General features: G+C 43.0%; 1 protein-coding gene across 1 annotated transcript; it reads right to left on the bottom strand.

Moving 5' to 3' along the window:
* Positions 1–15,034: 15,034 nt before the first annotated feature.
* On the bottom strand, positions 15,035–27,064 carry mslna (mesothelin a). Its single transcript, XM_041205902.1, has 11 exons — positions 26,997–27,064; positions 24,922–25,036; positions 23,983–24,014; positions 23,526–23,595; positions 21,321–21,502; positions 19,965–20,111; positions 18,996–19,129; positions 18,618–18,751; positions 18,407–18,501; positions 16,971–17,157; positions 15,035–16,632 (listed from the first exon to the last, which is right to left on the bottom strand). The coding sequence occupies exons 2-11, from the start codon at positions 24,986–24,988 to the stop codon at positions 16,547–16,549; spliced, it is 1,134 nt and encodes a 377-aa protein (XP_041061836.1). The 5' UTR covers positions 24,989–25,036; positions 26,997–27,064; the 3' UTR covers positions 15,035–16,546.
* Positions 27,065–27,588: the final 524 nt, after the last annotated feature.

Raw genomic sequence — 27,588 nt, forward strand, 5'->3', positions numbered from 1 at the left:
TGAGGAGCAATGAGCTGGCTCCGCTTTTTATTCAACCCCCCTTAGTTGGTTTAAAATTCTTTCCCTGTGGATACCTTTACCCAGACCAAATGTATTTACTTTTTAACAAGGAGCCAATCAAACCAGGTTTTCCTGAGTCAAAGAAAGAGTAAGTTTATTAGTCACTAAAACCTGAGGAAAAATAATAAAAGAGGCAGCACGCATTCACACAGATCAGAAAAGAAAGTTAAGAGCCTAAATAAAAGTTAATAATATACAAATAAGTCCTTGGCTTCTCCGTGAGGCATAGATGGTGGTACGTCGTGGCCATTATTTTAGTTGCTTTCGGTGGAACTCTGGAGCTGACTTAGCAGTTTCGTGGTCTGTTGGAGACCCTTGTTGGCTCCTCCCCAGAGGGAGAGATAACCTGCTTGTCACTGCAAGGGTGACTGAGGAGGCTGTCCTGTTTCTTCCTGCTTGCTGCCTGTTTCTGCTAAACAACTTCTCTCCAACATGTGACCGAGAGCGATCCTGTTGTTGTTCTTTCCTCTGCCACTGCCTACGCTGCCTTCAGAGCCAGTTTTAACCCATTTCTCTCTGTATTCCCAGGAGGAGGAATAGGCAGGTCTTGCATTCAATGGCCATTTTGTTTTCATCTTGGAAACTTTTGGACATTCTGAGATATAGCTCAACAGGAGATGGGTTTTTGTATGTGTGATGGGATGTAATGGTTAGGGAGAGTTTCTATTATCTTCGCCAAGACAGGAGATTAAAGTCCAGCCTTTTGCATTTTCTAAGCCTTCCTTTCAAAAGTCTCTGTTTGAAACGGGCCTTGACACCTCTTCAGCTGCGAAATTCCATGTCCCCTCAGGACAGGTCTGTCCGTGTAATCCACACAGGAATTTTCCAGGAAGTGGTCACTTTACAGTGTCAGCCATCTTTTGATCAGTGTCTTTACTTGTATTTTTTAAAAAAACATATCTTCTTTAAACAGTTCAATATGCCCATAATTAGTTGGTGAAGCTGGAGGTGGCTCTCTGCTATTATATCCATTTCATGATATTGGATCAAATATTTCATTCCAAAGTTAAAAGCAAATATTTCAAAACATTGGACTCCCAATCTTTAGGCTTTCTTAACAGTGTAAGGCGATAAATATGTTGGAGCCATGATAACCTCCATGGGGGAGATTTACTTAATGTTTGTTTATTTAATAATTGCAAAACTATGTGGTACAGAGTGTTCTGTTCTGGGTGTTCTGGTGCATGAATCTCAAAATGTTAGTCTGCAGGTACAGCAAGTGATTAGGAAGACAAATGGAATACTGGTGTTTATTGCAAAGGGAATGGAATATAAAAGTAGGGAAGTTTTGCTACAATTGTATACGGTGTTGGTAGACCACATCTTGGGTATTGTGTACAGTTTTGGTCTCCTTACTTGAGTAAGAATATAATTCTGTTACAAGCAGTTCAGAAAAGGTTCACTCAACAGGTGCCTGGAGTGAAGGGGTTACCTTATGAGGAAAGATTGGACAGGTTGAGCTGATATCCAGTAGAGTTTAGAAGAATGAGAGGTGATCTTATTGAAATATATAAGATCCTGAGGGGATTTGACAGGATGGATGCTGAAAAGATGGGGGAAGAGACTAGAAGTAGGGTACACAGTTTAAGATGGAGATGAGGAAAAATTGTTTTTCTCAGAGGGTCATTGATCTGTGGAATTTTCTTCCCCAGAAGGCAGTGGAGGCTGGGTCATTGAATATTTTTAAGGCTGGGTTAGATAGGTTCTTGATTAACAAGGGAGTCAAAAGGTAGATGAGGTAGATAGGAAAGAGTCAAGACCACAATTAGATCAGCCATGATCTTATCAAACGGCAGAGCAGGCTCATGGGACAGAATGGTCTACTCCTTCTCCTAATTCATATGTTTGTATGCTTGCACATTAAGCATCCCATCATGCACTGGCTGATGTTCCTTCCAGTAAAATTAATGGAGGTAAAATCAGCCAGTTCTGTAAGAGGTGTGCAAAACCCCAACCAGATTTTCGATTCTGTGCTTGGTTGATACGATGCTTAATGCCCAGATGATAAAAAGGAACATATACCCCTTTATATACTGCAGACCAGTGCCATAGATCAATATAGGGCAATTGAAGCCCTCACATTAGCACTTTAACACTCACTGTAACTTCTCAAACTAACTAAGGTTATCTTTTCCATGCGTTGTGCTAAATATGTTTTAACCATACACGAAAAATAATAATGATTCATTGTGCAGTTCTGTAAGCATGAGTTTGCAGCAAATAATTATCTTTGGAGAGGCATAAGCATACAGGTGGAGATTGACAAGGGAGTATTGGTGGAAATTAAGTTTCCACTTGCTCCACAGTCAGTGGGAGATCTGTGCTAGTACACTGAGGTGCATGTGAACCACCTGAGAAATGTTGAAGTTCAGCTCCATTTAAGTCATATCAAAGTCAGCCTGAAAATGAAATAATATGCATCTGACACCAATGCAATGTGAATATTTTCTCATTAATTTCAAAATATTCAAAGTAAATTCTGCATTTATTAACTTTTTAAAAAATTAAAATAGTCTTCAATAGATAGAAAGTAAATCAAATCTTGAAAACTTACTTCCTGTCTTGTGAGCACCCTGCTGGGCACTATATAGAGAGAGAGCGAAAAGAACACTGAGGACTTGTAATTCTAGCTGCCCTCTTACAGCTTCTCTTTGTGCTAAAATCCAGGTGTGGCTCCTACGTCTTTACTCACGCAGTCTAAACTTTAGAGCACTCGAGATAGCAGTGATGTTCACATTGACATCTAAAGGGATGGTTTATGCTCTGAGGATATTTGGCATTTTTAGCGTCCAGTGTAGAACAGGCCTAATAATTTCAATTTGAGGTAAGTAAATGTCACATTTTATTCTCTGTAGTCACTCTATTTTGTTACTTTTCTCATCTTTAGTTCCCGTGGCAATGAACATGCACAATGCCAAGGGCACAGCTGACCTTCTATCAGATCACATTTTTTTTGCAAAAATATACTTTATTCATAAAAAAATCTTCAACAACATTTCAAACCATTTCAAAATCACCATGACAAAAATATAATCAGGTTCAACTTTTACAACATGAATCACAAGGTGTATCAATACAAACAATGAATATTACAATCATTAGCAGACATTCATTTTGAGCTGTACAGCCTGAGGGGCTCTTTACAGTTCCCAGTCCCTCAGTGCACTGTGGCAGAAAGGTCTTAGGCAGCGACCCTTCCCCATTGCGCCTTTGCGGCGGCTGCTTCAAGCTTTAGTGCGTCTCTCAGCACGTAGTCCTGGACTTTGGAATGTGCCAGTCTGCAACACTCGGTCAGGGACAACTCTTTGCGCTGGAAGACCAACAAGTTACGGGCAGACCAAAGAGTGTCTTTCAACGAGTTAATGAACCTCCAGCTGCAGTTGATGTTTGTCTCGGTGTGTGTCCCTGGGAACAGCCCGTAGAACACAGAGTCCTGTGTCACAGAACTGCTCGGGACAAATCTCGAAAGAAACCACTGCATCTCTCTCCAGACCTTCTTTGCAAAGGCACAATCTACAAGAAGGTGAACAACGGTCTCTTCCCCATCACGGCCACCTCGAGGGCAACGTGTGGAGGGGGTGAGACTCCTGGCGTATTGGAAGGATCTGACAGGGAGGGCCTTTCTCACCACCAGCCAAGCTACATCTTGGTGCTTGTGGGAAAGTTCTGGCGATGAGGCATTCTGCCAAATGACTTTGACAGTCTGCTCGGGGAACCATCCCACCGGATCCGCCCTCTCCTTTTTCCTCAGGACCTTTAAGACGTTACGTGCCGACCACTGCCTGATGGACTTGTGGTCAAAGGTGTTTCTCTGCATAAATTTTCCCACGAGGGACAGGTGGTACGGCATGGTCCAACTACTTGAAGCGTTCCGCGGAGCATGGCCAGACCCATCCTTCGCAACACCGGCGACAGATAGAACCTCAGCATGTAGTGACACTTGGTGTTTGCATACTGAGGATCTACGCACCGCTTGATGCAGCCACACACAAAGGTGGCCATCAGTATGAGGGCAATGTTGGGCGCAGTTTTTCTCCCTTTATCTAGAGGCTTGTACATCGTGTCCCTGCGGACATGATCCGTTTTCGACCTCCAGATAAAGCGAAAGATGGCTCGGGTTATCGCCACCACACAGGAGTGTGGAATGGGCCAGACCTGCGCCATGTACAGCAACAGCGAGAGTGCCTCATACCTGATGACCAGGTTCTTACCCGCAATGGAGAGGGAGTGTCGCTCCCACATGCCCAGTTTCCTTTTCACCATAGACACTCGATCCTTCCAGTTTCTAATGCATGTCCTGGTTCCTCCGAACCATATCCCCAGCCCCTTCAGGCCGTAAGCCCTGACAGTGAAGGGGACAAAAGATCAGTCAGCCCAGTTCCCGAAGAACATGGCCTCGCTCTTCCCACGATTTATCTTGGCTCCCGAGGCCAGTTCGAACTGGTCGCAGATGTGGATCAGTTTGCGCACCGACAGCGGATCCAAGCAGAAGACGGCGACATCATCCATGTACAGGGAGGCTTTGATCTGAGTCCCTCCACTGTCTGGGATCGTCACTCCTCTTATGCCTGGATCCTTCCTGATGGACTCAGCAAAGGGTTCTATGCAACACACGAAAAGAAAAGGCGAGAGAGGGCAGCCCTGCCTGACTCAGATTTAATAGGAAAGCTATCTGATTCCCACCCATTGATTGAGACTGCACTACTGATGTTGGTGTAGAGCAGTTGGATCCAATTGCGAATTCCTTCCCCAAACCCCATTTTGAAGAGCACATCCACCATGTAAGTGTGCGATATTCTGTCAAAGGCCTTCTCCTGATCCAGGCTGATGAGGCAGGTATTCACACCCCTGTCCTGTACATAGGCAATCGTATCCCTGAGCAGCGCAAGGCTGTCAGAGATCTTCCGGCCCGGCACAGCGCAGGTCTGGTCAGGGTGGATCACCAATTCCAGAGTGGATTTGACCCCATTGGCGATGACCTGGGACAGAATCTTATAGTCCACATTCAACAGTGAAATGGGTCGCCAATTTCTAATTTCCTCCCTTTCCCACTTGTGCTTGTAGATGAGGGTGATAATGCCTTTCCTCATGGATTCTGACATACTGCCGGCTAGGAGCATACTCTCGTACACTTCTAGCAGGTCCGGGCCAATCCAGACCCACAGAGCCGAATACAACTCTGCCGGCAAGCCGTCGCTTCCGGGAGTTTCACTCTTCTCAAAGGACTCAAGGGTCTTAGTCAGTTCGTCAGGAGTTAGCGGTTTGTCCAGGCTCTCCCATGTATTGTCGTCTAAGACCTCCATGATAGAGGACAGGAAGGACTGGGAGGCCGTGCTGTCTGTGGGCTTCACGTCATATAATCCAGCATAAAATGATTTGCTGATCCTCAAAATGTTGGACTGCGATGACTTTACTGAGCCGTCTTCTTCCTTCAGGCTGCTGATCACAGAGCTCTCTCTGTGTACCTTTTGGAAGAAGAAACGTGAGCATGTCTCATCCTGCTCCACGGAGTGGACTCTGGAACGGAAGATGATCTTGGAGGCCTCTGAGGCAAACAGCGAGGCTTGCTGGCTCTTCACCTCTTGGAGTTCCTCCTTGACATCGACCCCCATCGACTGCAGCCAGAGCAGATTCTGCATGTTTTTCTGGAGTCGGGAGATTTCCCTCTGTTCCTTTCTAGCTTTCTGGGTGCCTTTGAGGATGAAAAACCTCTTGATGTTTCCCTTGATCGCTTCCCACCAGTGTGTCAGGGAGCAAAGAGGGGTTTCACGGTTCCCCATCCTTTGTAATCCCTCTTGAGCTCCTCAATGTTCTCTGGGGTCAGTAGTTGCAAATTTAGCTTCCATGCCCCCTGTCCACCCTCTAGTCCTTCTCTAAGTGGCAGTCAGCCAGTAGGAGGCAGTGGTCGGAGAAGGACACCGGCTTGACGTCGGTGGATCTGACTGTGAATGCACGGGACACAAACAGGAAGTCTCTCCTGGAACGGACGGACCCATCAGGCCGCGACCAGGTGTATCTACGCTGCGCTCTGTCTGCAGGGTTGCTGAAGACATCGTGCAGCTTGGCATCCTTTACTGTTTCCATCAGGGATCTGGACGTAGCGTCCAATCTGCTTTTGGCCCTGCCGGATCGTTCAGCCGCATCGATGATGCAGTTGAAGTCACCGCCCAGAATGACCGGCCTGGAGGTCACCAGCAGCAGTGGGAGCTGCTGAGAAACCTCCAGCCACTCAGCCCCTTGTGATGGGGTGTACACGTTAATTAACCGGAGTGGAGCATTCTTGTACATTATGTCTGCTACGAGGAGGCGCCCGCCCACCACCTCCTTAACCTGGGAGACGGTGAAGCTGCCTCCCCACAGCAGAATACCCAGGCCAGAGGAACGAGAGTCGTTTCCTCCCGACCAGATCGATGGCCCATGGGACCACCATCGTGACCATTGCCTGTAGGAGCTGAGGTGCGGTATCGCACACTCCTGCAGAAACAACAGGTCAGCTTTGACCTTGGCAAGGTAATCCAAGGTCGCAACACATCGCGTAGTAGATTTAATGTTACGCACATTTATGGATATAATCTTTAAACCCATTTTAAAGCATTTATTCTCTTACCAAACCTGTTGTATCTGAGAGTCCCAGACCTTTAGTCTGCTCCTTCATGCCCGTAGTGTGCTCAAATTGCCTTACTTTGGAAGGGCTGAGGAAAGCGTCCTGAACCTCCCCATTGGCGGTGTTCTGCTTGGGTGGCATCTGGGTCCGTGCAGAGAGTGGGGTTTGAAATGTCCTCTGTTGGAGAAGCTTCTCCAATCCTCTCCCCCTCTGGGGTGTTGCTGCTCCCGGCTTCCCAGAGCTGGGGTGCGCTCTGAGCGCCTCACTGTTCCCAGATTCCTGGGGCTGTGGTACACTGGCCTCTTCAGGTTGTGGGCAAAGTTGGGGTGCGCTGGTCTCCTCCTTGTCTCCAATGTTCTGGAGCTCGGGTGTCTCGTCCTCCAACTCCCTAGCGTTTTGCTGCCTCTTCTGTCGGTGCCGCCCTGGCCCTTCTTCGTCCGAAGAGCTGCTGCTCTTGTTATCCATGTCGAATGGAGGACGCCTCTTGGCACTTGTCTGGGAAATGGCTTGGTTTCTTCTTAGCTCCTTCTTCCTTTTGGCTCTGTTCACTGTCTGCCACTCCCCCTGCTGCTTTTCCACTGCTTCCTCCTCCTCCTCCATTGATTCGCTCTCCTGAGGAGTGGGAGGTTCAGGGGCCAGTGTTGTTGATTGGCTGTCTATTGCCCCAATCTTTTCCTCCACCTTATCTCTCTCTGTGTCCTCCTTTGTCCTGTTGTTCTCCCTGGGGACCTTGGTGGTTGGAGTGACATGATGCATTTCTTCTGCTTCCCCCTCGTTGGCTTTGGCTGCCTGTGCATAGGTACGGCAACGTTTGGGGCAGGTCCTGTAGAGGTGACTTGCCTCGCCATACAGGTTGCAGCACTTAGCCTGTTTACAGTCCTTTGTCTGGTGCCCTTCCTGTTTGCAGTTCCTGCAGAGGACGGCGCTGCAGTTGGCCGCCACATGACCAGACTTGCCGCATGAGCGACAAAGTTTGGGTTGCCCAGCGTAGCCAAGGCTTCCCCCGATAGCGAATCTGGAAGGGGGGTGGAAGATGGCTCCCTTACCGTCGGTCTTGACCGTGACCTTAACCTGGCGTTTGCATGTCCGGATCCCCAAATCTTCTCTAACCGCGGTGCGGCTCCCAACCTTATCGAAGTACCTGGTGAGGAAGGTGAGCACGTCGGCGACAGGGACGAAGGTGTTGTAAAGATGCACCGTCACCACCCAGTCCCATTGCAACGGCAGAGCAAAGAGCGGCTCCGCCCTCAGGATCTTCATCTCCAGCAGGTCTCTCTTCTCCTCAAACACCTTCAGGAGTCTGACACATGCTGCCACTCGTTTGAACATCACATCAAAAAATCCAGCGCTGGGGAAGTCCTGTAGGCAGTAGATCTCCAAAGCCTCGAAACCACAAACCTTGAATAGGATCCTCTTGGTGAAGAAGGTCTGATCCATAACTACTCCTTCCTCGCTGCCCTTCACCATGACTCGGATGGTGTTAGGTACCCCATAGTATGGGGTTCGACTGGTTATAGTCATTGCTTGATGACCTTTCCCTGGCAGAAATGGGATCAAGGTCTCTCCCCTGCCAGGTAAGTATCAGATCACCTCTAAAAACAATGCTTTCAGTCCCTTAAGTTTCCATTGCATTTAGTGCACCAAGTTACATCAACTCTAAGACACAGAAGCAGGCCATTTGGTCCAACTGGCCCATGTAAGTACTTATGCTCTGCATGACCCACCTTCCCCCTCCCTGACCCCATTGACATATCCTTCTATTCCTTCCCCCCTCGTGTGTTTATCTAGCTTCCCTTTAAACATGTCTACGCTATTTACCTCAATGACTCCTTGCGACAGCAAGTTTTGAATTCTTTGTGTAAATTAGTTTTTGTTTAATTCAATATTTAATTTATTAGTGACTATCTTATATTTATGACACACTGGGGATCATTGGGTTGGGACATTAATTCATTAGCTCCAAAACTGAGGATCATTCTGTTGTGACATTAATGCTCTAACTTCCAAACTGGGAGTTATTGGGCTACAAATTGGACAGTGTCAGTTTTTGGGCCTGTAGTTTGTGATGTCTGCTTATCATGATTGCAGCTTGCACCCCAGACTGGATACAATCTCAGCGAGAGGCCAAGTGTGTGTAGTCTGTGAGTGTGTCTGTGTAGTTAGCATAAGTTAAAGCCACCCTGCCCTTAAAGCTAGCCTGCATCTCTTAAAGGAGAGGAGCAAGTGTGGAACGATCTCCAAAAGTGTTTCTGAGAAAGAATAAAGTGTATCAATGGAGCAGCAGGCCAGGGCGAGAGCTATCAAATTCTCTGATAGGGTGCAGGAAGCCTTGGTCCAGGAGATGGAAAGGAGGAGAGTCCATCATGGGTTGAATTTTTAAATAGACCTGGAGGCGGGACTGGGGGCAGATGAAGCCGCAATGTCCTGATGTTAGCTCACATGCCGGTCTCCTGCCAAAGTCCTGCCTATGGGCCATTTCCATTCTAGGACAAGTGGGAGGTGATGGTATCATCAATTGACCTCTCATATTTGCAGCCACCAGTGGCATTGTGCAAACTTTAGAGGGTAATATAGAGGCAGAATCTGTATATGGTGAATCGCCAGGCACAAGCCGGGTGTAACTAGGCTAGGGGTAAAGATAACGTGTCAGTTCATTGGAGGATGAGGCCACAGACGGGGGTTCTAGAGGGCTCAGATGAGGATTCTGATGCACAGAAAAAAGCTGATAGTCATGCACACGTAGATACTTGGTACATTGGCAGGCCTGCCAGAGAGCCTGTTTCATTGTCGAGTTGCATGATGAAGTCGAAACCAGCAGATTATTAAGATTGCCGAGGCCCTGCCCAGGGGTGTGGTTGTGACTCCAGTAGTGCATAAACCCTCTGCCTGGCAGTGCCGTTGCTGTTGCCAGCCAGTCCAGAATGCTGCCACCAACGACAAGTTGTGCACCCTGAAGCCAGGCCCTCAAGGCCCAGAGCTGCTCGAGGTCAACCTGCAAGGCCATCTGCAGAAAGTCAGCAGCCATGCTGCAGTCAGTGGAGTAGCACAGTGTAGGAGCACTAGGCCAGGCAAGATCATGCAGCCACAAGGATAAAATTTTTACGGAATAGTTTTCCGATGGTGTCTTTTGTCTCAAGACTTTGGCCAAGAGGACTCTGGGATGTAACAGAGGGATGGAAAGCAATAGAAAGGTGGGGAATTGTTGGGAAACAGTGATTTGGGGATGACAGTTTAGGGGAATCAGAGTCTGAATAGCTTCTCATGGACAGCCCTTCTGAAATAAAGGGATCACTTCTTCTTCCCCTGGATATTTTAAGTGAATTTTAAATGTTTACAGAATGCTGATTCACCAGAATGATACTGGGGCTGGAAGAGAGAAGTTATGAGGGTGTGGCAAGTGCTTATATACACTTTACATAAGCATGGCAAGTTCTTTTACTGTGGGGAATTTGGGGCATTTGTGGTTGGGATATGCTCTTTATTTTTATTCTTTCACAAGACATGGACATCACTGGCTAGGCCAGCACTTTTATTGCCCATCCCTAATCACCCTTGAGAAGGTGGTGGTGAGCTGCCTTCTTGAACTGCTGCAGTCCATGTGGTGTAGGTACATCCACAGTGCTGTTAGGGAGGATGTTCCAGGATTTTGACCCAGCAACAGTGAAGGAACAGCAATATATTTCCAAGTCAGGATCGTGAGTGACCTGGAGGGGAACTTCCAGGTGATGGTGTTCCTATCAATCTGCTGCCCTTGTCCTTCTAGGTGATAGAGGTCATGGGTTTAGAAGGTGTTGTTGAAGGAAGTGTGATGGCAACAGAGGAAGCATAAACAAAGATTAGGGGAAAGGAATTACTGAGCAAGATCCAAGTATGGCACTATCAGACCAGCGGGAACACAGTCATTTTCCTTTTGCCTTTTGCTTCATTGGAGCAGCTCAACTCCATAACTTGGATGGCTCCATGCAGAAGGCACCAGCTTCAGCTATTTAAACTGTGTTACCAGCATGTAGCATTCATTTTACAAGCAAAATAACTTACTTCCTTATGCTTTCAAGGTAAAAGAGAATTAATCCAACAACAACAGCACTGCATTTGTATAGCGCCTTGAACATAGCAAAACATCCCAAGATGCTTAACAAGAACATTATCAATAAACGTTTTGACACCGCATCTCATAAGGAACTCCCAGACAAGATATTTAAAAGCTTGGCCAATGAGTTAAATTTTAAGGAGCATCTTAAAGGAAGAGAGAAAGGAAGCGGGGAAAGAGATTTTAAGGGAGGGAATTTCCGAGCTTAAAGGGCCAAGGCAACTGACTGACTGCATGGCCACCAATTGTGGAGTGAGTAATGTCAGGGATGTGCAACCTGTCAGGATTGGAGGAATGCAGACATCTTGCTAAACTGGAGAAGATTATAGAGAAGGATGGAGAGTAGGAGTGGTTGCGAGGGTCACAGGGAGATTTGAAAACAGTTGAGAATTATAAAACTCAGCTCTTGCCTACTGGCGAATTTCACTAAATTGTTCCATGCCAGCATGTCAATTGGATGACTTGGGAGAATTTAAATGCGAGTTTCAGAGGAATTTCATGCACTGTGACAAATAGAAAGATGAGCTGGCCTCGAATCATCCTTGATCACAAAGAAGAGATGGTGAAAGTAAATGTGGGTTGCTTGGAGGCAGAGACAGGAGAAATTGATTGGGAAAAGGAAATGGCAGAGACATTAAACAAGTTTCTTGTGCCTGTCTTCACAGTAGAAGACACTAAAAACTTACCAACATATCAGGAATTATGGGGAAGCCAAGTATTTAATGAGAGTGAGGAACGTAAAGTAATTAAAATTAGTAAAGTAAAAGTACTGAAGAAACTAATGGGGCTAAAGGTTGACACATTCCCTGGGCCTGATGGTCTAAAATCCTAACATTTTGAAAGAGGTGGCTGCAGAGAAAATAGTTTGATCCTCCAGAATTCCCTAGAGTCTATAGTGGTCTCTGTGGATCGGAAGGTAGTAAATGAAACCTTGTTATTCAAGAAAGGAGGGAGAGAGAAAACAGGGAACAATCTGCCAGTTAGCCTGAAATCAGTAGTAGAGAAAATGCTAGAACCTATTATTAAGCTTTTAATAGTAGAGCATTTGAAAAATTAATATATGATCAGGCAGAGTCAATGTGCTCTTATGAAAGGTAACTCATATTTGACACATCTATTAAAGTTTTTTTTTGAGAGTGGAACTAACAGAAGAGTCCGTGGTTGCCAAAGCCCTTTTGGAGCACATGATTCCTGGAGGAGGAGGAGAAAACTAAGAAGACATTCATTAAGGTGCCACACAAGAGATCATCACACAAATTAAGGGCTCATTGGATTAGGGATTAAGGATATATCAGCATGGATTGAGGCCAGGTTAACAGACAGATAAGAGAGTAGGAATAAACGGGGCATTTTCAGGATGGCAAGATACAACCAAAGTGGAATACTGCACGAATCCATGCTTGGGCCTCAACTATTTCCAATATATGTCAATGGCTTAGATGAGGGCACTGAGTGTAATATATCCAAGATTGCTAATGTTATCAAGCTAGGTGTGAGGGTCCTTCTACATGAATCACAAAATATTAACATGAAGGTACAGCAAGCAATTAAGAAGGCAACTAGTATAAACATTGGTTTATAAGAGTAATGAAATGTTGATAGAATTATATAGAGCTTTGTTGATACCACAGCTGGAGTACAGTGTACAGATTTTGTCACCCCACCTAAGGAAGAATATGTTTGCTTTAGAGGAGATATAACAAAGGTTCACTAGATTGATTTCTGGGATGGGAGAGCTGTCCTTATGAGGAGATAGTAAGTAGTAAGAGTAAGTAAATGGTAATAGTAAATAGTAAGCCCATTAACCTATATTCTCTTAAGTTTAGAAGAATAAAAGGTTATCTCATTAAAAACGTATGAAATTCTTTAGAGGACTTGACAGGGTAAAAGCTGAAAGGTTGTTTCCCCTGGCTAAAGAGTCTAGAACTTGGGGTCATAGTCTTAGGATAACGGGCCAGTCATTTAGGAGGAGATGAGAAGAGCTTGGTTCATTCAGAGGGTTGTGAATCTTTGGGATCCTCCACCTGAGAAGACTGTGGATGCTTAGTCAATGTGTATATTTAGGACTCAGATTCTAAGACTTTTGAGCACTAAGGTATCAGGAGATATGGAGAGAAGGACAGGAAAGTGGATTTGATCTTGAAGTTTTAACCATGTTCAAAGGCCATGTCGCCTACTCCTACTTCTATTTCTTATATTCATATGTTATTGTAACAACTGCAAATCTCAGCAGGGAGCCTCAGGCCCTTACTCTGTCTCATCTGTATTGTCTCTGGCCCAGATTTTCAGTACAATGGAGACGCTCTCCATCATGGTGAAATGGCTGAAATTTCTAAATCCTGTCCCTGAACCAGGAATTTCCCACCTCCGTGGGGTACATGATGGAGGTGGTGGGGTGAGAGTGGAGTTGGGCTGGGGTTTGTGCATGCATGAATTGCAGAGGCAGCTGGTCATTTAAATTAGCAGCTGCCTCCACAAGTTGGATTTTTGAACTCTAACTAGGTGAATCTGGGAGTGCACAGATTAAACCAGGTAACAGGAGATCTGAAGTAAAAAAAAAAGCAAAAACTGCAGATGCTGGAAATCCAAAACAAAAATACCTAGAAAAACTCAGCAGGTCTGGCAGCATCTGCGGAGAGGAACATAGTTAACGTTTCGAGTCCGTTTGACTCTTTAACAGAACTAAGTAAAAATAGAAGAGAGGTGAAATATAAACTGGTTTAAGGGAGGCTGGGACAAGTAGAGCTGGAAAAGTAGAGCCCACCTGTCCGTCCTTGGCCTGCTGCATTGTTCCAGTGAAGCTCAACGCAAACTGGAGGAACAGCACCTCATCTTCCGACTAGGCACTTTACAGCCTTCCGGACTGAATATTGAGTTCAACAATTTTAGATCATGAACTCCCTCCTCCATCCCCAACCCCTTTCCAATATCCACCCCCCGCCTTTTTTTCCAATAATTTATATAGATTTTTCTTTTCCCACCTATTTCCATTATTTTTAAATGTATTTCCATCCATTGTTTTAGCTCTACCTTTTAGCCTTTTTCAATTCCTTCACCCTCACCCCACGCCCACTAGGGCTATCTGTACCTTGCTTGTCCTGCATTCTACCCTTAATTAGCACATTCCTTAGATAATATCACCACCTTCAATACCTCTTTGTCCTTTTGTCTATGACATCTTTTGGTTATCTCCACCTATCACTGGCCCTCTATTCAGCTCTACTTGTCCCACCCTCCCTTAAACCAGCTTATATTTCACCTCTCTTCTATTTTTACTTAGTTCTGTTAAAGAGTCATACGGACTCGAAACGTTAACTGTGTTCCTCTCTGCAGATGCTGCCAGACCTGCTGAGTTTTTCCAGGTATTTTTATTTTTGAACAGATCTGAACCTGGTGGATTCTTTGATTAGCCAGGCTACCTCTTTGGAGAGATAAGGTACCCCTTTGGATAGGGTGCTAGGACACCTTTAGGATTATTAAAATTAAATATGTACTTTTTGCACACAAACTCATTGAAACTGTCAAGGAACCGTCCAGCTGTCAAAGAACTGCCCACTTGTCAAAGCAGTCAAGGAACTGTGCAAGGATACTGAGTGAGTTGGCAAAGGCTGGTGGGTGGGGGTCATGGATGGGCATGAGTTGGCATTAAGTTGGCATGGGTATCAGGAGCCATGAGGGGTGGGTAGAGGCATGTATTGGCATGGATGGGGCCTAGGGAATGAATTGGGGGGGGCGGGGGTGGTTGAGGGGTGTGAGCTGAGGGATATTTTTGGATTCTTTTGGTTAAACGTTTCTGGAAGCCAGAGGCCGGACCTTGCACCCTTCCACCTCTGTATCTGGCAATCTTAACGTTTGTTCAGTGTTGTTCACCCAACTCCTGTTTTAGCCCATCCAACCCCCACCAAAAATCCAACCTGTGGGCAGAGATTTTTAAAGGTCAGTTTCACATAGGCAGGAAATGTTCCGACTCTGTGCAACCGACCCCAGGACAAAAATCTAGGCCTATGAGTCTACCCCAATTTTCATTGATCCTGAATGCCCTTTGAAGGGGGCCAGTGGTATAAACAAATGTTACTTGAAAGCTCACCATCCCCTAAATAATCAATGTGAAATTGTCAGCACCAGCTACCTCCTGAGAGAAATTTGTTTCTGCAAAATATGACTGATTCCTGTTTTTCACAATTACATCTTGGAGAACAGAATTTAAAACTCTTGCCTCAACCCTGACTATGTTTTTCTATATTATGTATTTGTGTTCAACAGGAATGACCAAGCTCATGTACAATTCATTAGATCTTTTTTATTGAAAATATAAATATAATTTGTATTTTGAACACGTTAAGACAAACAGTGCAAAATAAATCAGGTGTGTATTATGTAAATACATTGGCAAGTAGCAAGATATATACATATCTAATGATAATGGGACTGTTGACTGTTTAATATAGAGAACATACAAGTAATGTGACTGTTTAAAATTTAATATATGTTGTGTCCCAGATTCCTCCCTTCAGTCTTGCTGACTTTGGATGAAATGTAGTGCAGGCAGCACTGCCCATCAGTGCCTTTCCCCATTAGCCATTCTGTACCATGGCTGTTATCAGGTCCATGACTGTGGGGAGGTTGTTTAAGTTAGTCAGAATCAGAGAAAAGCACACCAGCCCAGCCCGAGGCTGAAATCTGGCTGGGCAATTGCCAAAACACTAACAATGCTTTTCTCACTTCCTGCTCCAAAACACTGAGACAAACTGTTGTACTGTAATTGCTGATGCACTGAGATGAGCTAATTTGCACTGTGGCCCACTTTCAATTAACCAGACATTGGGTGCTTGCAATGCATACTCCATCCACTCGCACCTCACAAATGATTTGGGGTTCTGGAACAGGAGAAAGATCCCAAAATGCTTATAAGTATGGCTCTCGCCTGATAAAAGTTGACATCAGCTCAGCACATGGACAGTCTCCAAAGAAAATGCTGACCAGTACATCAGGAGTGGGAAAAGGATGGCAAGTGAGTTTTGGGGCACTGCTGCACTGTTCTCAGTCAAAAATGGGGACAGAAATCTTGCCCATCATTTCTCTGCTCCCAAGCTCTCTTTGAATTTTCTCTTCCATTTTGCGGGTTTTGCACAGCCAATGGCTGCATCAAAATCAAGCTAACTAGCACCAGGCCCTTGTTATAAAATTAGCTCAAGTTACGAACAGTGCCTGTAAAAGTAAGTTGGAATTTTATTCCCATCTTCATTAGGAACATAGGATTATGGGTACAGGAGGCAGCCCAATAAGCCTGTTCCATCATTCAATGAGATTGTGGTTAATCTACAACATTATTCCATGGATCCACCTTTCTCTCCTATCCCTTAATATCTTTAGCAAATAAAAATTTATCAACCTCAGTTTCAAAATTAACAATTGATCTAGCATCAATTTGTGTGAGAGTTCCAAGTTTGTATCGCTTTCATTCTATAAGGAGTCAGTGAACGGAAAATTAATAAATATTGCTGTGCAAGATTTGGTAGGCAGCAAAAAGATAATTCTTTACTGACTGCTATTAGATTTGTCAGCATTCCAGTGACAAACCAAGGTTGTTCCTAAATTATTACGTTTTACACTTGATCAGTACAATGTCTAGAAAGCCAGTTTAAAGTCAGTCCAAAGTGGATTGTTGGAAACTGATATCAGTCTAAAAGCACAGAGTTTGTTAAACTTTAATATCCATCATTTGATACCGGGATCTCTGGTTCTTTCCACTTAATATGGCAGAAGGCACAGGCTGGCTGAATCCTAAGTTATCAAAAGTATTGCAATGTGATTCCCATCATAGAGATGCAGATGGAAAGTAACAGACTGTAGCTGTTGAGTGAAGCAGAACCGGGCACTGGAAAATAAAATGAAATAAAGAAACACATTGTTTATAGTTATCCTCCATAATTAACCTTTCACAAATGGGCATTTTTCACAAATGCAACTTCATACCGAAGAGCTGCACTTTCATTTTTCAGTCATTTCCTTTAAAACTACATCGTTAAATTTGTCTAGTTGTGCACAATAACATGCTGTTAGCTGGTTTTGGTGCACCATTATGTCTGAATGGAAGTGATTGTGACTCTAGAGTAATCACATTGTTAGTTTTGAGTCTTTTTATATAAAGTATATATATATGCATCCTCAAGGACGGCCTAGCTTTCAAAGAAACAGATGTAAAATGCCACTTACATTCCTTAAAGGAAAAGATTCCAAGTCCAGCAAGTGATATTCCCCCTTGAAGTCCAATTCCTAGACTCATAACCTCACCTACTGTGTGTGAGTTAACCCAACGCCGCACTAGTTCATGATTTTCATTTTCTTTAATAGAATTCAGGTTTATTCCAAGTAGGTCTCGTATGTTTTGAGCAGTGAGTTTCTGAAAGATAAGTTGGTCGTAATGTAACAACAGGATAATTCTCATTCTTGCTTCCATGTAGTTCTATAATAATATGTCCGAAAGAGCAACACACCATTGAAGCAGTAACATATATATATAAAAAATAAAAAGACAACACAGAAACAGGTCGTTCAATCCAAATTGTTTGTGTTGTCATTTGCAATCTGTGCAAGTAAATAATCTTAATCATGAATTCACCAGCCCTGTTCCCAGATCCCTTCAACCCCATCTCCTATCTACATATTCAATTTGATCTTGAGTGTTCGCATGGTCTCTGTCTCAACCTTTGCAGTCTCTTACATCTGCTAACAACACAACTCAGTTGGATTTAACTCCAGTCCTGGTCTGACTCCCTCCCATCAATTGGGGATTGGTGGGGAGAGATGGTGGTGTAATGGTTATGTCAGTAGATTAATAATCCAGAGGCACAGGCTAATGCTCTAAGGAGATGGGTTCAAATCACACCATGGCAGCTGGTGGAATTTAAATTCAATTAAATAAATCTGGAATATAAAGCTAGTCTCAATAATATTTCCCATGGAACCACCCTTTATTGTTATATAAAAAAAATCAGATTCACTAATGTCTTTGTTGTCCTTAACCTGGTCTGGCCTACAAGTGACTGCAGATCCACAGTAATGTGGTTGACTCTAAAATGGCTTAGCAAGCCACTCAGTTCAGTTACCAATGGGCAACAAATGCTGGCCTTGCCAGTGATACCCATATCTCATGAAAGAATAAATACAAAGAAAAATCGGATCTGTGAAACTCTAGCTGAATGGTTCTATAAATTGTCTCTTGAAATTGAAATATTGAGCGTGAAATAGTGTTGAACATTAACACAATAAAGCAATAGTGAATCGGCTGTCTGTTGTTGACCTCGCACCATTTCATTTCCATTATGGACATGGACATGAACAGCTGAAAATTTATTATGATATCCTTTGTTTAATAACAGGCAAGAAGTCTGAGTCCAAACAGTCCGACTTTAAGCTTGCTTCAAATATGAAGAACTTCTTGTTATTCTCTTTTCCTCACAGCTGAGAACATAATGTTCTCCTTGCAGTTTCTAGTCTAGGTAAGCTGTATTAAATATAGCAGTTGTGTGACAATGATGGTGATTTATTCACAATGGATTTGACTGTTTTCGGGCACTGTATCTAATATCTGGGTCAGACGTATTGCAGTAAAACACTGAATGGCATTGCAATCCTCCATTGATACCTACTTCTACTTCCACTGGATTGAGTTTGCTGAATGTCTGGAAGTCCATGTTGATGTTGCCAGCAGCTAAACTCTGTAAATCAGCTGCTCGTGCACCACCTTTTAGAGAGTAGAAAAAACTGTCTGTTTAACACAGAAATTGCAATGGTCTGAAAATTAACTGTGTCTTTGATTAACTTCAAATAATCAACAAACCGGATTGTCATATTACTTACCAACATACGGCTTGAGTTGATTAAAATAGGCTTTGGGATCCCCAGCTTGATCCTGGAATGCAACTTTAGCGATCCCAAAAATTATGTCTTTCTTTGCCTGAGTACATGTGGCAATATTAAGTGGCTTGGCTTTTCTGTAACAGAATAATTCTGCTGTTACATTTTAGTTAATATTAACACTTTTAGGACTTTATATTCTTTGTTGATTGACAAGGTCATCTTTTCACTTTGCCTTTATTTAAACAGAAAATCCCTGTTCACAAAGTGGTCCTCGGGATTTCCGTATGTTTGCTGGGTCACTGCTGAGGCAACTAGAATGTCACACATTTAAATAAAACAATAGATTCGCAGAGTGGCTTCAGGGAATCTGACACTCACTTTAGTTCACTGGGAAGGATGGCTCTAAGGTTCTTTTCACTCAGACTACACAGTATTGGACTACCAATAGCGTCCAATGCAACGGCATTTAGTGACCCAGATCTCTGCAGGTAATTTTCAATAATTGTGTTGGTCTGAAATGAAAGGAAAAGTTCAGTTTATTAACTTTTGCTCTACACACACTATAAACTCAATGTTTTCAAATTATATATGTTATATATTCATTGCATTCACATTTTTGAACTGCTTTAAAAATATGTGAGGGCCTAACTATTGAAATAGGAGAGAACGCAACATTAGCTTGCTGGAATTCCATATCTGTGCCAATAACATGGGTGGAAAGGGATCCTGGAGGCAGATATTAGGAGCTAAGAAAGAATGAGCAAAAGGGCCTCAATGGTAGTAATCTCCAAATTACTCTTGGAGCCACACACTAGTGAGTATAAGTAGAAGGAGATAATAGCTGAATATGTGACTGGAGATATGAAGCAAGGAGGATGACTTTAGCTTTCTAGGACTTTGAGAGCTGTTCTAGGGGAGATGGATCCAGTACATGCCAGATGGGTTGCAGCTCAACAGAGTGTTACCAACTTACCAAATCACTGGAAGCAATAAAGTTCCATCTTATTTCTAGCTCACTATCTTTCATCACAGCACAAACAGCATTTACTGAGAGGATATAACATAAGATCTTTAAGAAAGACACATGTCAAAGCTTTTTGTCTTGCACTCATCAGGACAATCGCAACAATAGCAAATGTAAAGGGAGTAGCAATTTATACTTAAAGAAGAGAATGCTGGGTTGGTTGGCAAGCAATCTCATGAAGTACAAATTGTTGTTCCATTTACATTTCCTGCAAGACAAAAAGCTTCAACGTGTGTCTTTTTTCGGTGATACTCAAGTCCTGTACTACCAAATTACTATCTTTAAGGGAGCCATAGAGTCAGAAGCCTGCTGCTAATCCATACCGTGTTAATATTTGGGCTATTCTGTATAACAAGTGCAAGGGTATCCGAGTTTGTTATGTTCCATGTGCTGATTTCCTCAGGGCTGTACACCGTAATAATGAATCCCAGCTGTTGTATCTGTTCTTCTGGCAGTCCATTTGTGTAGATCTGTTCCAAAATATCCAAAATATATATTCAGTTAGACTAAAGTGCACAAGTTCCAAAAACTACATTTTCAACATTTTCCTGTAACCCCTGGTTCTCTTGTATGGCTGTGTAATGGGATTTCTTTTTCTTTTGTCATATCTACAAAAGAATTTAATGGTAAAGCTTCCCAAAACTGCACACCACTAAGTGGGGCTTTTTAGTAGATCATTCTCTTAGTGATCATTTGATATTAGTGACCCCTTTCCTTGTTCAGTCACTCAATTCAAACCCTTCATCGCTTGTTATTGGTTCTACCTGGAGTATATCAAGGTCAGGAATCTGACAGGTTAAAGTCACTGAAGAGCCAGCCACCCACTTCACCACTGAGAGGGGAAAAGTGACAATGTAGAACCACAGAACTGTAGAAAAGTTACAGCATAGAAAGAGGCCATTCAGCCCATCATGTTTACGCTGCCCAAAAAAAGAAAAAGAAAACTAGCTGCCCGTAAGATCCCGCCTTCCATCTGACTGTAGCCTTACAGGTTACAGCACTTTAGCTGCAGATCCAGATACCTTTTAAAAAGAGTTGAGGGTTTCTGCCTCTACCACCGAGCCAGGCAATGAATTCCAAACACCCACCACCCTCTGGGTGAAGACATTTTTCCTCATGACCTTGCTAATCTTCTACCGATCACCTTAAAGCTATGCCCCATGGCAATTGACCTCTCCGCTAGGGGAAACAGGACATCCCTGTCTACTCCATCTAGGCCCCTCATAATCGTGTACACATCAATCAGGTCACCCCCTCAGCCTCCTCAGTTCCAAGGAAAACAACCCCAGCCAACCCAACATTTCCTCATAGCCCTAGCAACATTCTTGTAAATCACTTAGGTGTGTAACTGAATCAAGCGATTCCCACAGCACTGAAACAATAATCTTTAAGGTGCGCCAGGATTTTAAAAACAGCATTTATTTGGTGTGTATTGATAATTAACCTTTACAAAATGAGTATTTCATTTGGAACTCACTACCAGAGGGAGTGGTTAAAATGAATAATATGGATGCATCTAAGGGAAAGCTAGACTAGCATTTGAGGGAGAACGGAATAGGGAATAATTTTGATAAATTTAGACAAGGAATTTTGAGAGGGAGGCTGGGTGGAGCATGAATATTAGAATGGACTGGTTGGGCCAAATGGTAAAAGCTTATCCTCAGATCTTGCAGACTTACCTCTCCCAGTTTCCTTTTCAGAATAAGAAGCTGGTCTCTGCTAAAAGCTATATGTCCCAGTTCAGTGAGGTTTGCCTTCAGCACACTATTGTTCAAACAGGCATCTAACTGGGCAGCAGAATAAAGTGCAGGCAGCAATGAATTCTTGGTCATTTTTTGTTCAATAAAGCCCTTGGTACAATCTGTGAACACAAAACACATTTGTACTAGAATCGTGCAGAGGCCAATTTTCCAAAGAATATAGAATGAAACCAATGTAACATCCAACATACACCTGAAGTTTACTGGGAATGGAACACTCTGATCCTGAGTTATGTTTACATAGGACACAAAAATCAGCACTTTGATCACAACATAAGGACACATGAAAATTCTGTGAGAAAAGGCCATTCTGTCCATCACACTCATCCCATTCGGAGTCCATGTATCATTATTTTGTGATGGGCTTGTATCTCTAAATGTAGATCTCAGTACATCTTACTCATTGCATCTAGGAGTGAATGGAGGAAAATCATTATAAACCTTGCAAGGCATCTATAGGAAAGAAATCCAAATAGTGATTGCTATGACAATTTCTCCCTATCTAAGTTGTGTTGCCTGAAATTTCCTGTCTACTAGCTATGTAGAATTTAATGGAATTTATAAAAGGGCAGCTTTAATTGTTTTAAATGACTTAAAGATAATACATTGGATAATTCAATACAAGATTAAATATAAGAGAATGGATATGAATGGCATTCAACTTTTCCAAACCTCCAAAGGAACTCTATTTACCCACATCATATAATCCTCTTAGAGGCAGACGCCACAAGACCTCTGAGCCTGAAACTCCAGGTTCAAATCCCACTCCAGGACTTGATTCCTAAGGAAGATGCTTTCATAATGTGGCCAGATGAGTTGATTGTCAACCTACAAACCCTTCCAACATGCCAATGGGAGGTGGTAAGAGAGGAGGGACTCCTGATCAATCATGCTTGACATGGAGTGGTGCCCGTTAAGCTATAGCCTCTGGTTTCAGGCCAGAGACCTGTACCAGGGAAAACAAGCTATAGAAACAGACATAAGCAATTGCTTTGTCTGTCTCGTGTGTCTCTAGATGTGTGAAGTTGTCTTTGTCTAAATTCTGTCACATTATCATATTGATACTAAATATCAGCAGAAGAGGCACAATGGGATTGTTTCACATCACTGGAACTGTTTTTAAAAGTTACACAACTCTTTTCTATGCTTCCCGAGGCAAAGAATTGACATGCTTTAATGTTCTGTTAGATGCTTCTTAAACAGAGAGATGGGGTGAAAGCTGTCTCTATATCATTTGACGAAAGGCCATAGTCTGTTGGCAGAGTGCAACACTGCCTGATTTGTAGAGCTGCCTAGCTCTTATTCAGTGCTTCAATTGAGGAGACACAGAAATGTGGAGCAGTGATATTGTAGCTAAGAGTTAATGTCTACTGAACTGCTCAAGGGGTGTTCATAACTTTCATGAAGTTTAAAGACCCTCATTTGCATATGCAGTCTGGTTTCTAACACCAAAAACTTGCATTTAGATAGCACCTTTACTGTAGGAAATGTCCCAAAGCACAGGGGTGTTATCCAAGGAAGTTTGACATTGTGTCACCTAAAATGATAGGGAAGATGACCTTAAGTTTGGTCATAGAGGTGGGTTATAAAGGCTATCTTAAAGGAGAAAAGAGATAGTGAGGCAGAGAAATTTAGGGAGGAAATTCCGAAACTTAGGGCCTTGGTAGCTGAAGGCATGATTGCCCATGGTGGAGGGATTGAAACTGGGAATGCTGAAGATGCCATAATTCGAGGTGCACAGATCACTCATAGGGTTGTAGGCTAGAGGAGGCTACAGAGATAGGGAGGGGTGAGGCTATTGAGGGATTTGAAAATAAGGAAAAGGGTTTTAAAATGGAGGCAGAACCCAACCTTGACTACGTATGGTCAGTGAGCACAAGGTTGATGCATGAACAGGACCTGGTGCAAATTAGGATATGAGCAGCAGAGTTTTGGATGAGCATATGGTGAGTGGAAGATGGGATGCTGACCAGAAGTGGATTGAAATGGTCAAGTCAACAGAAAATAAAAGGCATGGATGAGGGTTTCAACAGCCGATGAGCTGCTGCAGGGACAGAGTCGGGCAATGTAACAGAGATAGAAGTCTACATCAATAAATACTTTGCCTCGTTGCTCATTACTTACCAGCGGCACGTCTCACTCTTCTTTTAGTTAACATCTGTCTGAGTCTTTGTGAGCCTTTCTCACCAAGAGCCTGTCGAGGGTCAGATAATACACTAATTCTTTTATTTATTTACATCAGACAGTTTAAACAAATAATTAACTAAATGCCATTCAGCTCAATGTAAATGCTTATTGAATAAGTTACACACAAGTGAGCATGTGGTTTGAAATGTCTTTGCTATTATTTGATGGTTCCTGCTGTTTTTTTAAACATTATATCATTATTCATGTACAGGGACACAGGAGCCACTTTCTCAGGTTCTTTCACTGCCCTGTGCTGCACTTCTAATATAATAATTAATGGGCAACTTGATAAGTTTAATCAGACTGATTGAAATTGCTATGAACTTTTTAATTTATCACTGAATTATATTTACAATTGAATCATGATGTGCAAAAGATGTCAAATTTCTCTTACCCACTGAGCATTCAAAATGGTCAGAAAGAGACCTAAAGGAAAACACCAGAATGATCTGTTAAAAACAAGTCCTAGAAATCATTTGTTAATCAAAATGCACACACATGCCTCAATACTGTGCCTGAGTTGGAACAAACCAAAGGGGAAAAGACAATGAATCAGATCCTCTAATCCTACACGCTGACAATGGAACATTGAGCACCACCAATGATGGAGAAGGTCACCTTGTGGATGAACCTCCTACTAACGGAGAGCTATTTAGTAAAAGAAGTATCTGGTATTAGGATATGGGCAGCAGAGTTTTGGATGAGCATATGAGCATTTGGTGGAAGATGGGAGGCGAACAAGAAGTGCATTGAAATCTGGCGGGTGCTATTGCTCTGCTCAGAGTGAATCAATTGAAGACAATACAAAGCCATGTAAATGCTTCAGCAACCTCAAGTGCAAGACATTGGAGGCATGACATCACTTTATATTTAGTGCATTCATTCTCCAAAATTTTCTACTGTTATATTTTGTAACAGTCACAAGTGAAAGAATCTTGTACCAGTGAACTCTTCAGTATGTTCAAGAAATCTGAGGTATCGAATTCCACAAATTAAATTGTTCTGATGACAGTTTTGAATTACAATGCTTTTATTTGTACCTAGTTCTAAGCATAGGATTTGTTCAGCCAGCTGAAAAGCAAATATAAAAATACTGCCAGGAATAAGGACTCATTCCGACTGCTGAGAAGACCCTTTTCTATCAGGGCTCTTGGTCTGTCCAGCAGTTGTACATTTGGCCTGTAGGTGGCTGCAAAATGTCTTCAACTCAGGGAAGCTGGTACCACAAGTGCAATCATTGCTTTTACTTCACTGGCTTTTCCCATTTGTAACCTGCATTCGGCTACAGATAGTTTCTGGAGTTAAATAACAACAGTTATGAGGATTGACTTACCAATGACGATGAGTGTTATGAGCTTCACTGAAAAGCTGCAATTGGCTAAGGCTGCATTCGCCATCATTGGTGGTGAAATATGAAACTTTGCAAACCAGAAACAGCTTAAACGTCTCTGTAAAGAGGGAACAAGGTTCATGATTAGCATACTGACCAGTGAGATCAATGTCCTTGTTTTTCACGGACCAGTAAAACATAACTGAGAAGCAAGTGAACCTCAGCTGCACTGCAGCATATTCTGTTTCCTCTTATTGTGACTACCCCAAGGCCACAAGAAAAGGTGCTGTCAATCATGAGCTTTGTTGATTCAGCTTTTTTTAACTTTGTAAATTGAGCGGGTATCTCCTGATTCCTTCATTGAATAATTTTCTTACACAAAGATCCGTTTTAAGTTGACAGTCAAAATGTGATCCATTGATTCTACCTGCCATCCCTCCCCAGTGGTTTTAACACTCGCTAGGTCAGGATAATTTGACATGGACTGAACCAGTTATTCAGTTTTATTAAGAGGGATTTGAGGCTGTTTACTGTTCAATTCAAGAAGAAAGCCTGCAAATGTGAGATATAAATTAAAAGGAAACTACCTGAACCGTACAGCAGAGCAGTCAACATCTATGAGGAGATGATCTTAAAATAAACTTTTCAATTGAGCTTTTGACAGTGAAAGGTGGATAAACACCCTGGAGCTTTGGGAAACTCCCTAGGCTCCTTCGACAGCACCTTCCAAACTCGTGACCTCTGTCATCTAGAAGAACAAGGGCAGCAGATAGATGGGAACACTACCACCTGGAAGTTCCCCTCCAAGTCACTTACCATCCTGACATGGAAATATATCGCTATTCCTTCACTGTCACTGGGTCAAAATCCTGGAACTCCCTTCCTAACAGCACTGTGGATGTACCTACACCACATGGACTGCAGCGGTTCAAGAAGGCAGCTCACCACCACCTTCTCAAGGGCAATTAGGATGGGCAATAAATATTGGTCCTGCCAGCAATGCCCACATCTCAATAAAGAACAAAAGAAACTTTTACATGGGAGGCTTACATCTTTGCTGCTTTACACATTAAACAACTTCTGAAACAAGAGCAAGAAGGAAATCTGGCATTCAGCTACCTATCAAATTATTCCCTCTGTACCCTGCCAAATAAAATGCCTAATGCCCAGGCTGGAAAGTCGAACATAATCGGACTCTGGTCAGACAAGGCAGATATATGTGCTTTTTTTTCATTTGTTCATGAGATGTGGGCGTCGCTGGCTAGGCCTGCATTTATTGCCCATCCCTAATTGCTCTCAAGAAGGTGGTGGTGAGCTGCCGCCTTGAACCGCTGCAGTCCATGTGGCGTAGGTACATCCACAGTGCTATTAGGGAGGGAGTTCCAGGATTTTGACCCAGTGACAGTGAAGGAACTTATATATATATATATATATAGAGCGATATATTTCCAAGTCAGGATGGTGAGTGACTTGGAGGGGAACTCCCCAGTGGTGGTGTTCCCATCTATCTGCTCCCCTTGTCCTTCTAGATGGAAGTGGAAGGTGCTGGCTAAGGAGGCACATAAAGGTGCATGTAGACTACCTGAAAAGTTTCAGTGGGTAAAATTGGCCTATGCCAGTGTGACAAAACAGGCTCAAAAGTCAATCAGAAGCCAATTTTTTTTTCACTGTGCTTGTTCTCCTTTCCACTGAAGTTCACAGAATTCAAATTATTCTTGAAGACCAGTTTCCTTGTCTCATGGCCACATTAATGTGGATTGAAATTAAAAACCTTGGCAATATTTTCCAAGCCAACGGAAAATAAAAGGCTGTTGTGCTAAAAACATCAGCAACGGTTCACTACAAACCTATTTCACTCTGCTGGCATAGACCAATTTCACCCACTCACAGTTTGGCTTCGCAAGCCTTCTTAAAGCCTGCCTGAAACTGAAATAATATTGCACAATGAGAATCAATAATAATGTGAACATTTCTCTATTCATCTGGAAACATTTTCTCAAAGTAAATTCTGTATTATCATTTGGATTCAAAATTGTTAATCGTAAATAGATAGACTAAATCAAATCCTGAAAACCTACCTCCGGTCTTGTGTGAAAGCTGCTCAGCACTAGTGAATGAATGAATGAGTCACTGAGAACTTATAGCTGTAGATATCCTCCCACAGCTACTCTTTATACTAAAAGCCAGGTGTGGCTCCTACGTCTTTACTAATGTAATCTGCACTCTAAAGGACTCATCATCAGCAATGCAGACATTGACATCTAAAGGGATGGCTCATGTTTTGAAGCTATTTGGTATATTTAGCACCAAGAGTTTTTTTTAATTCATTTGTGGAATGTGAGCGTCGCTGGCTAGGCCAGCATTTATTTCCCATCCCTAATTGCCCTTGTTCAGAGGGCATTTAAGACCCAACCACATTGCTGTTGGTCTGGAGTCACATGTAGGCCAGACCAGCTAAGGATGACAGACTTCCTTCCCTATAGGAAAGAAGTTAGTGAATCAGATGGATTTTCACAACAATCAATTAGAGATTTTTTTTATTGAATTCAAATTCTACCATCTGCCATGGTGGGATTCAACCCCAGCTCTCCGGTGCATTACCCTGGGTCTCTGGGTTACTAGTCCGGCGACAATACCACTACACCATCGCCTCCCCCCTCAATTCAGAGA

Source organism: Carcharodon carcharias, chromosome 15, assembly GCF_017639515.1.
Source record: "Carcharodon carcharias isolate sCarCar2 chromosome 15, sCarCar2.pri, whole genome shotgun sequence".
Lineage (NCBI taxonomy): Eukaryota > Metazoa > Chordata > Chondrichthyes > Lamniformes > Lamnidae > Carcharodon > Carcharodon carcharias.